General features: G+C 29.5%; 1 protein-coding gene across 1 annotated transcript in view; it reads left to right on the plus strand.

Annotated features, from left to right (window-relative positions):
• Positions 1–9,913: 9,913 nt before the first annotated feature.
• MEGF6 (multiple EGF-like-domains protein) overlaps positions 9,914–12,651 on the plus strand; it is a 108,692-nt gene continuing 105,954 nt past the window's right edge. The window contains exon 1 of the mRNA XM_051211873.1: positions 9,914–11,056. Within this exon, the coding sequence (XP_051071986.1) occupies positions 10,683–11,056 (374 nt within the window). The 5' untranslated portion in view covers positions 9,914–10,682. The remainder of the gene's footprint in view (positions 11,057–12,651) is intronic.

The raw sequence follows: 12,651 nt of genomic DNA on the forward strand, positions 1-12,651 counted from the left end.
TTTTGAATATTCTGTGGGGACTTTTAAACTGCTAAACTATTGAAACTGAAAACAAATACGGTAGAAATTTATTCAACACTCCATAATGACCAGTATGATAAGGATAAAAATGTGGAAAGTTTAATTTCAGTTTAATTGAAACTTAAAATGGACTTCATAAATAGCTTCTAATAGTAAGAGTATTGATAACAAACATTATTGCAAGAATGCAAAACTTAGCAACAAAACTGAAGTAGAATTTCGTTTTCTGAGTTTATAAAGTGAACAAGATGGTATTCAACACCTTGTTAACCGTTAATTGATTTGATATTATTTTGACTACTTGATAAATCCAAGTAGGTAAATATTTTTAACTAAAATATTGAATCTTCCGTCTGGTTATTTCGAAATTTTCCTCTACAATTCAAATATCCGCTAAGGTTTAAGTAAAAAATATTAATGATTTATTAACCTAAAATAATTTTTTTAATAAATAAAGTGGACAATATGCCTGGAGGACTCTTGACATTTAAATATTAGTGCTTCAATGGGCCTATGAAATCACTCACTATATGGTTTTTTATGAAGTTAATTTACAGCTATGAGTTTTCATTGAGTAATGAATTCGAATAAGTGACATAGTTGATCATCTTCTTTCTTTTGTTAAACATCTGGACAGACAAACATTTTACTACTATCCTCATTATTTCAACAATCGTAAATACAATCATATTAGTATCGATGAAAATGTTCAACACTTTTATGCAAATTTTAAGACCAATGCCAGATACCATTTAGATAGGCTGTTCTTGACAGCTATACTGTATCAATGTAGATAAAAATGAAAGCTAGCTCTCATTAGCTTTCCGGATTTTAAAGTGGTACAAGTGATTCTACGTGTTAGAACGGATATAAGTTAAACATCCTTATATCATTAAAGGACATTTACAGGAAACATTTACTTTGTACAAAATTTTGAAAAGTTCGGAAGTCTCAATTCATAGCTATCTGAATTTGACTTTCTATATAGACTTACCGCAGCTGTAAGGCTACTGATAGTCAAAAAATACCAAACATTTAGTTCATCCTAGTTTGGTAATCCCCGATAGCCTAACAACAAACTGTAGTGTCGGTTACTATGTTAAGTCCATATAACTTTTCTAGCTTCTGGATGGGCCGATTTATCCATTCTTCTTGAGTCACGTTTTGACCTTGTTAATTATTCACTTATCTATCCTGAATGTTTTTATATGGGCGTATGTGTGTCTAAAATTTTTATCGTGTTCATCACATAGCTATAACTTCACTATGTCTCACTGATTATCTGTTCCCACCAACAATTTTACAAAATATATGTATCGGAAAATCCATTCTCTTATTTGACTTATTTAATTCCGTTATTTACTAACATGATCCAAGTCAATAATTATATACGAGGAATGACGATATGTATATCTCAATAGCAATCAGAAACGATCAAACTAGAGTCAGATCTCAAGCCAGCAAACTGATGAACTCCGTCGACAACATCGTCTAATATAATTGACATCTAAATGAAAGGATCAACTAAAAATTTATATTTTATCAAAAATTTTTATATTTTTATGAACAGTTAAACTTGAACTTTTCTTTCTAATAGAAATAGACAAATTTTTTGGATAATTGAAACATTTAAATCCAAAAAGAAAACAAAACTAAATGTATCGATTCAACTTTCAATAAATATATTAGTAATAATAATAATAATAATAGTACAATAATAATAGACTTATTCTATTGAAATATTTCATTAGTAATTACTGGTTGGTAAAAGATCTGAAATTCTTCTAGTTTATTGTTCAAATAAACAAACTGTATTATAATTTCCAAAAAGTAAAATATGCAATTTTAGAAGTTACATTATTGATTAATGAAAATAAAGAAATAATATTGGTACTACTGAATAAGATCAATTGTAATCCACATATTATCGATAGTACTCATGGTGACTAAACTACACATAAATATTTTGTGTAATTTACTACATATATATTTATACACACAAACATATACATATATGCACACACAAACATACTCAACTCTACATTTTTTCCACGTGTCCCCATATATATGTGAGTTATACCATGTTAACATATATATATATATATATATATATTTCGTCTTTAAAAATATCAATATTTATTGATTTGTTTTTGAAATTGTTTCAAATTACTTTATTTAATCAAGTACATCAAAAAGATAATTAGAATATATGATAAGATTACTTACTTACTTACTTACTTACTTACTTACTTACTTACTTACTTACTTACTTACGCCTGTTACTCCCAGTGGACCATAGGCCGCCGACCAGCATTCTCCAACCCACTCTGTCTTGGGCCTTCTTTTCTAGTTCCATCCAATTCTTGTTCATTTTTCTCATGTCTATCTCCATTTCCCTGCGTAATGTGTTCTTTGGTCTTCCTCTTTTCCTTTGGCCTTGAAGATTCCATGTGAGGGCTTGTCTTGTGACGCAGTTGGATGCTTTCCTCAATGTGTGTCTTATCCAGCTCCAACGCTTCTTCCTGATTTCTTCCTCCGCAGGTTTTTTCTTTCCCATATAATAAGATTAGAAATGATAATTACAATGTACTCACTGATGATTAGCTTCATGAACGAATTCTCAAAGTTCGAATGAGAAGCCGTGACCCAGTGTCAGGTAGAGACAGATATCGACTTCAAACAATGGAAGACAGTTGCGAAATTTCGTGGATTAGTTGAAGTTAGACATTAACACCGTTGAATCGCAGAGATCGAAGGTTCTGAGTTCGAATCCCACGAGTGTGATCGTAGACGTTCACTGCTGAGCAGTTCCATGCTAGAATGAAACGATTGTCCAGTGCTTCCAGGTTTTCCATGATAGTCTAACATTTACCAATTCATGATCTCAATCAAAAACTTAACAATCTCAACAATTATACACTGAGAATTGATACAGTCAGTTTGATTATTTTTGAATTAAGTGAAATTATCTAGCATACAAACTATAGAAATACATTTCACTTAAGAAGAAATTAATCTTAGTTTCTTTTGAATCCTATACTAAAGTGAATTGATGATATAATTACTTGAATCAAAATGTTTAAATACAGATAATCTATGATTGTAAGAACTAGTGGTAGCAATAATAAAAAAGCTTTATGAATGATAATAATAATCATTGTACATAGTAAATTAATATCAGACTGGAGATCATCTCTAGAATGAAAGTACATTTAATTGACAGGTCATAAGTGAAAAGAAACTCATATCCTATATTTCACTGTAAGCCCTAATTTATCTCTGCTTAATACGGTAATGTTTAAAAAGACTTTATATACTGGATTTGATTTATGAGTATAACTTATGATTCCGATTTGTTAACAGAATCTTCTGCTTCTCTTCTAAATCAACTAATACCACCCAGAAACCGTAACCTATTCTGATCATGTTAACAATACAGAATAACAGCAAATCGATTAACATTTGAGTATCACAGATCAAGTGACTTTTGAGTATATATTATTCCAACTATTGGCTGTATGAAAACCTACAAGAATACAATTAAGAAATTAAATTGTTGTAAACATATGTATCAGTTTGGTTATTTTATTGTTTAGTCAAACTAATTTTGATAAAACAATAAAAATTGTTAATAGCAGTGCTTTTACTTGGCACTTTTTTCAGTAGCCAAGAGAACAGTTGTTTGATTTATGAGTTTTTGAATCCCCTGACAATTCCTCGATAACGTCTTCAAAAGCCTGGAAAAGATTAAAGGAATTTTTTTCTAATCACTATCTATTGGAACCGTCTAAGGAACGCTTAGTGAACTGATGGCCTGAGTCATGCTTTGACTGAAGGACTACTTACTTTGTTATTATGTTACGTTTGCTTCTAGATGCGCCAAGATGCCAAGGGTTTAAATGCACCAATAAATACACTTGTTTTCTGTATATTGATAAACCTTGAAGAAAATCTTCTGTCCTTAATTCTCTCTTTTCTTTTAAAGCTCAAATGAAGAAGAATTCTGTGAATCTAGAAAGTGGTTAGGAAGTCATTATTAAACGTTCGAGTAACGAGTACTTTAAATAATGTAACTGAAACATTGTTGATAAATATGAGAACTTACAAGTACTAAAAGCTTATTCTATATACATTAACTAATATCGAATCAAACAACGAATGTAATTAAACTTCTAAATCTATAAAAAATGCCCAAAATAAACAATAGTGTTAGATGATACAAGTTAAGTTAGTTTTAACTATAATCAATTAAAGAACATCTCAAAATAAAAAATAACATATTACCAAAGATTCGAAAAGCTAAAGTGTTTGTTTACCAAAACTTTACCAAGTCAGTTAATAGATCAGAATGTTTGATGTATTCAGCATTCAGAAGTAGAAGTCACTTGGTTGATTATTTTTGTTGCTGATGTTTGACTACTAATGAACAAAGTTTCACATCAAAAACTAATTACTAGACGTTATTGCATATAATTCTCTAGTATTCTTTACTTATGAAAGGTAGTTAACCAAAAAGAGGAATAACTGACTTGTAATTATAACGAAATGTAGATGTACTCAATTTAAAATAGACATTAGGATGATCCACTTAAATGAACGTTATTGTTTATATTTATGCGTCATTACGTATCGTTCTGTGTATCGACAAATGAGATTAAGCTGTACCGTTATCCTAGGAACACAGACATAAACACCGTTTGTGTTTTACCTTTATCTTCTATGGTCGCGTATCGAAAGCATACATGAAGAGCTTAGCTGAAGCTCAAGAGATATCAAGCATATCAATATATCATTGCATCGAACAGGTTCAAAATACTATTTGGATGACAGTTGTTAATAATGATGACTGTGGAACCTCATAATTCAAATGTGTATCCATATAAAATATATTTGGACATGTAAGTTGAAATGCTTTTTGAGTGATTTCACACCGATTCTGTAAAAATCGGTAAAACAAAAAACAAACTTGTATATGTATCATGTAGAAGAATTTACAATGCTAATCGTAATTCAATTGCATGTGATTCAATTCCTTATTGAATAGTGAATGAAGACTGGCTTCTTTAATTTTCGGTAGTTCTCTTAATGAAATCAATATAATCTAAATATTATAATCAGATGACTGTTTTTTGTTGAGTATTTATTACAAATAGTGAGTATGTAATAAGTCTGTAATACCATTTCAAAATACCTTTCATATAACTGTCAATGTTAGTGTCATTTATCATAAGATGATCTTAATGATGTTATCATTTGTGCATTCTTGCATATTGACTCAAATAGTGAGTAAAGATAAAGATAGAATGGTAATTGTTAAAAAAAGATTTTATCATTTGTCATCATCAGGTAAGTAACGTCATGCCAATTATTGATTTGTTACTTTTTGAATATATTGTTCATTTGGTTTAATTAAATGGTCAATAAGTATGATTATTAGATCGCTGATGCTTACTCCTGAATAGTTTCATACTAAAACGAAATAACCATCCAATTCTTCCAGGTTTACAATGGTGCTCTAGCTTAAATCGTCTCATGAATTCAACTATTAAAATGACTACAATATCCACAAATCCACATTCTGATATTAATCATGTGTTCACTAGTGACTAGCTTCAAGATGGATTTCCTGGAGTTCTAGTGAGAAGCCGTGACCAGTGGAGTCCAATCCATGTCGGGTGTGAGACAGTTATCCACTTTAGGCAATGGATGAAAGATTGCGCAAGATCATGGATTGATTAGATTTATACATTCTGAAAATAAGAAAAATGTTATATTTCTCAGTCCGAACAGTTTAAAGACCTGGTGAGCTGTAATACGTTTCAATACATTCTGATCTAATTTTCCTCGTGAAGTAACATCGACATAATAATCAAACAAACATGATAATTTGTTAGGCAATTCAAATAAAATCTCCTGTTGTAATCAGTTAATATAAAAATGTCTTGACAGAGATGTAAACAAAAGCTTCAAAGGTCAAGATATTTTATAAGTTTACTCAGTCCTATTCCATAATGTTTATTATTTCTATAGCTGAAGGAAAAAAATTGATTTCTGTCAAACAATAATATGTCGCAAATTAACTTACTCTTTACTGATTATCATGGTGATTTAGACAAAGTAGAATCAAAATTCGATCATGGAATGAAATTAGAAACACATTGTAGTTTTATCTTGGTAAATTAGGATTTCACTCGTGTGTGATGAGCCTCAGCTTAGTGAAAAAAAAGGGCATTTAAACTATCATATGAATGTTTATTAACGCCTCACTCCTTTAATGCAAGTTGTTACTAAATTCGGTGGAATATCACACAAGTGAATAAACCTTTGATGACGTACTTTAGAAAGATGAAATACCGACAATTAAACTAACTCTCCCAGTAAATACAATACTACTAAAAGAATTATATCTATTTGTTTCAGTAAATCAACATCACGAAGTGGACAATAACGAATATCCCTTGTGTAGCACAGGATTATCCTCGATCAATAAAATTGTAATTGAATTTCTGACAAGAGAAGAATCAGGTGTTCGCTTCCATTTTTAATATGAGTGTCAACACTTAAATTGTGAATGAGGATCTATGAATGATCTCAAATGAATGTGAAGTAGCTCTAAATGTCCAAGTGGTTTTCTTCAGATGATGTCAATCTACACTTAATATATATAATTCTTATCGCTGTTTTTTCTATGTAGATAGTAGCCTAATGCCAGTGAAAGACATTGTTCGAATCGTACGGTCATCTCACCACACAAGCTAATTGGTGACTAGATTTCAGCAAATAAACAAGGAAAAAAAACAAATACGACATTCCCTCTCATTTTATCCTACTTAGCAAAATGCAAACAAGTGATTGCATCAAGCTGTTAAACAATTCCATATGGAAACTTTGGAACCTTGACATTAAAGTACTACTGAATATTATGTAAATAAAGGAGATGAATCATATGAGATTTAACGTTGCCACAAATTATTAGGTATAAATCTACTCATATTATTTAGTTATAAGATACAAACACATTTTAATTTGAAGAGGTCTTTTAGTGTTAAATAACCATAGGTTCAACAAAGGATTTCGTTTTTACAATTCGGTTTTCAATCACATATAGGAGCTCATAAATATGATGTTATCCATCAAATTGTATACTCATATAATATAGAATATAATATGTTATAATAGATTGTTAAGTTAATCAAGACTTGTAAGTAAATAGTAATATCAAAGCTATCTCCTCAAATGTCAACAGAAACTGATCGATCTCAATTCTGAATGACAACGATAGGTAATTATAAATCATTACTAATATCTTCATACCTGTTGAATAAACAAGTAGTTGACCAAATTCAATACTATGATACATAGCAAATCGAGATATGATACAAAAGATAGTGAACTCGAGTGTCACCAAGAATATCAATACTGGGATAGTGATACACTTCACGGACGAGTCTTAAAAATACTAAAGTATGAGTCATAGATTCCAGTGCTAACTGCAGTCTATTTTCACTAAAATTAATATACATTTCAGTTGTTAATGTAGCACGTTTTGATAATTAAGTTGGTTATATCGTTCCCAAAATATATTGACAGGTGACTGTAAGAAAAAAGTATATAGGAAGTAATGAATTATCATTTTAAGCATAGAAATGATGTATATCATTAATTTATGAATTCATATAAGTGACAATCAATAATTTCGAATAGTCAGTCTTTTTCAGTTATAAAATGAAAAGAAAACCAGAAATGTTTTAATGAATAATACATAAGAATAAAGTATCATAAACCATTTTTGTTTACATAACCTTGGCTGAAACTTCAACAATGTAAAATAGAATTGAAAATATTTGTTAAGATCTTGTGTATCACATCAACAACAACAACAAAAATTAAAATCTTATTTTGTTTAAATCATTGATTATTTTAAGAGTGAGTATGTTATAGATCTACCTTATTCTTTGTTAGATCATACTTACTTACTTACGTCTGTTACTCCTCGTGAAGGAGCATAGGCTGCTCACCAGCATTCTCCATCCAACCCTGTCCTGGGCAATCCTTTCCAGCTCTTCATAGTTGTTATTCATCCTTTTTATATCTGCTTCTATCTCACGACGTAATGTGTTATTTGGCCTTCCTCTTTTCCGCTTCCCTCCAGGATTCCAAGTTAAGGCTTGCCTCGTGATGCAAATTGATGATTTGCGTAATGTATGTCCTATCCATTTCCATCTTGTTTTCCTAATTTCTTCTTCAACTGGAAGCTGGTTTGTTTTCTCCCACAGAAGGCTGTTGCTGATGGTATCCGGTCAAGGGATGTTGAGTATCTTGCGTAGACAGCTATTTATAAATACTTTCACCTTCTTGATGGTGGTTGTTGTAGTTGTCAGATCATAGTAATAATTAATATCAAAGATAATGACAGAGAAGCCGAGATAAGCAACCATTGTGTTTGCCTCCATATTAACGTATGAACAAGTTAATATTTATTAAGATGAACTGAATGGGGTAAACTATTCTTCATTTGTAAGTGTTTAGTAGGGTGGTTTTAATACTATAATTAACTGTGTAAAAGGTTTTTTCTAAAAGACTTCTGTAGGGTTATTCTTAATCGATTAGAAACAATATTCCATATATTGAAGCTACACTAACCGTATTTGTTTAAAACTATGGATTTAATCGTTGATGATGACTTCTTATTTATTGCACAGTAGAGTAAGTAGTAAAACTCAGAGGTTTTGTTTTCGCTCTACTTAAAACTAACTTTAAAATTTCATATGATGGTCATTCTATAAGACACTTCAAAATTCAATTCTTAGGGAGCGAAATATCAAAACAAAAAATGAAATTTTCAAGTGAAATTCTATTTTTTCTGTAAAATTATAACGATGAACATTAATTATTATAAGATACGAGGATTTATTGAACACTGAACTACCTGTCACTCATGAGGAATATAAGCCCTGATATTATTTTTCACACAGTGATTTTGTAAAATCCTACCTTTAAATTGTTACTTTAAACAATTAATGAGTTAATAATGGAGTAGATAAAGACCTCATGTTGTGAATATGATCACAGGTGGGGATAATCAATGTATAAAATATCCTGGTAAAATATGAAAACTATACATTGAATCGTTCATTTGCAAAATTCTCTCACTTGTTCTACACATTCTGTATGATTCTTCCAAGTCACCTTTTTTTCTATTTTCTTCAAATTGATCTTCTTAGCCTTCTGCTGCCATGCATTTCTCTTCCGATTAGTGTTACATACTACTTATGTCTGTCGACATAAGTAACATATACCACACTTATTGTTATCCCTTATATATGCCTCTAAATGTGATAATTGCAGCTAAACGATAGCACAATGATATAGATACTTAAATGTAAATATTAAAATAATCAAATATATTTTACGCATAGATTTAACTTTTTATTTTCCAGTGTACTGTTAGCAACATACCAACATTTTAAAATTCCTCACCATCTTATGAAAAATAAATGAACTTTGTTCAACCATATGATACATCTAACATTATTTGATCAAGCTTAATTGTAGACATTTGGACAAAACATTGAAATGTACACTATACATGGTACTGAATTCAAACCAAATAATATACAATGCTATAAAACAAATGGATAATGTTGCATAATAGACTAATTATCAGACAGAGTTATGAGTTTAAATAACTAGTTACACATTATAGCCCAAATGTGTGTCACAAATGAATGTAAGTTGTTGTTTTTTTTAATTTTTATTTCACTATATTACTCATAGTTAAGCATTGAATTTTCATTGTATTTTTGTTTTTAATATTGTAACAAAAAAAAAACAAACAATTTTAGTTGATTTTATTTAAATCATAGAATTCAATGATATTTCTTTAGTGATAGTTAAATTACATATGAATCAATCAGTTTAAAGTCACCGGTGTTTTGATTTGAATCTATAACAACAAACATAATCACAACTACAATCCATGGATATATATGTGCATATATATATAGGTTGCATTATTTACATTCCTACACTACATTCACTTAATCACATACTCATTTCTACTCGTACTCATCACTAACACTCAAGCAGAATGATGATGATGATGATCATAATAAAGAGAATAATGTTGATAAAAATGACCTAGACCTATTTGAATTATGATTGGTTGGCATATAACATGAATTGACAAGAATATTATTTAATTCATTTTCATTTCATTTAAATGACGTACAATAAATTTACTGATAGAAAAGGATTGTTCATCATACATTTTTCACATTTTTATATGTTCTGTTTTTTTTTTCTCATCCACTTACTCACTCACTCACTCTCCCTCTTTTTTTTCTTTTTAAATAGACAAATCCATGTAAACAAAGATATATATTTAATTGTCTAAGATATAAATTAGTTACTAAGCTATCTATTTATTTTTTATTTTTGTTCACCTCCTTATAAAATTGATTAGTGATCTGTTTGTTTGTTTCGAGTAACTTTAACAATTTTTTAATGAATTGTGTAACCGGTGGAATTATTTCAATTAATTTTATTTCATTACATTAACTGTATATTTGGTTTATTTATCTAAAATAGTCAATAATAATAATAAAACAATAAAAAAATCTGTATGAATCATTGAACATTTGGATTAGTAACGAAAGAAAATGAATAAAATTATAATATTCTTATCAACTTTAACACTTCTATTCAATTTACCAAATGGTATACAATATGATCAACAATATCAAAGAAAACATCAAGAAGAAAAATCGAATCATAAATTGAAAAGGATTTATTTAATGAATAAAACATTTCAAATATCTTCATTAAAACAACAATATTCATATGATGTACAACCAAAAATGTCTAATGTCCATTTGAATGAATCAGATGAAATGAAAAATGCTACTAAAGATGTAATTAATTTAATTACAGGACATGATAATAATAATAATAATGATCATGATTATGATGAAACTGGCTTAATAGAAGATGAAGAAGAAGATATGGAGTTAATTGATGAATTGAAAGAGCATATGTAAGTTTAAATAAATAACTCATTATGATTAATATTATTAATAGAATAATAATAATAATAATTAATCAGTATTATATGTAGAATTTGAGAAAAGATTCAATATCGAGGTAAAATTTGTAAAAATCAATTACAGATTCATTTTACTTGAATCTTCCCAATGATTTTTCTAATTGCAATTGATCAGTTTCTTATTGGCATATATGTATCTTACTTGGATTGTCTCGGTATTACATCCAGCAAGGATGAGATTCGCGTTCTGAACTCTACTGATAGACACTAACCATGTTTTGCTTTTATTCATTTACAGAGTATAAAGTGAATTATTTTCTTGAATTATTATTTAATTTATGACATGATCATTGACTTCATTTTACTTGGTTACTTTATACTCAGGTGATATATGACTGGAAAAAAATAGCATGTATTTGACTTGTCTTTTTTCTTCTTAATCACATTAATTGTTTTGCATACATGTATATGGTTGGGTATGTGTGGTCAACTTATATTGAATTTTGAAACAAGCTGATAGACAGTTATTATTTCTTTCCTAGAAAAAAAAGAGATTTGTAAGAAACTAATAAAAAAGTATGTTAGTGGTTGATCGACTAACTTCAGAATAATTCAATTAACATATTTTAAACGATCTAATATGTGTGATTGGTTATGAGACAAATAAATTAAAGTAAACTACTGAAATTTAAATGAATCGTTTTGAAAAAAACTAGCATCTAACTTAAGGATGAGGAATCAGAGACTCAGTGAATCCTGATACTGTTCTGATCATAGTAACTGTAGAACCCGGTCTTATGCATACATGAGCATGAGAATAGATAGTCTTAGATTATTCCAAACTGTGAATATAACTATTTGTTTGGTGCTTTATTTTTCTTTAACAATTCATCAGATGGTGTCAAGTTGTTGTGAAAATTGACCGTAAAATAATCAATTTAATGGTGAAGAGTATTTTTATAGATATATGTCAAAGTTTTTGAATATTCATAATTAAATATTTCCAGCTTGTTTCTGCCCAATTTTCACAGAGCTATTGTTCTTCCACACAAGTGACTAATTCTTAGTGGTTGTGCTACACATTTCAATAAGTTCTACTGACGTACATTTACCACATTATTCATTTTGCGATCACACAAAAGATATAAACTACACTAACTCAACAATATATAGATGTATAGCATGAGCACAACTTTTCACAATAAGTAGCGAAATCGCAGCTCTATATCTATAAAGAACTAATGTACTATCGTTAAGGATATTAATTGTTGAAAGAAGGCTTTTAATATTACGTCACTTTAATTATAAACTTTTCAATTACTTTTACTATTGACCCTACTCATAAGAAATGCTCTCAGATCCAATTTATTAACAGAAAAGGGATCAATTATATCTGATAGTTTAACAATATATGATATCAGATGGGTTTTGTGGATATTATAGTGATTTCAATGGTTAAGATCATGAGTCGCTCAATTTCGTGGATTAGTTGAAGTTAAACATTGACACCGTTGGATGCCGGCTCAGTGGTCTAGTGGTTAAGTGCTCGCGCGCGAAACCAGTAGGCCCTGGGTTCAAATATCGCA

This window comes from Schistosoma haematobium, chromosome ZW (genome assembly GCF_000699445.3).
Source record: "Schistosoma haematobium chromosome ZW, whole genome shotgun sequence".
NCBI lineage: Eukaryota > Metazoa > Platyhelminthes > Trematoda > Strigeidida > Schistosomatidae > Schistosoma > Schistosoma haematobium.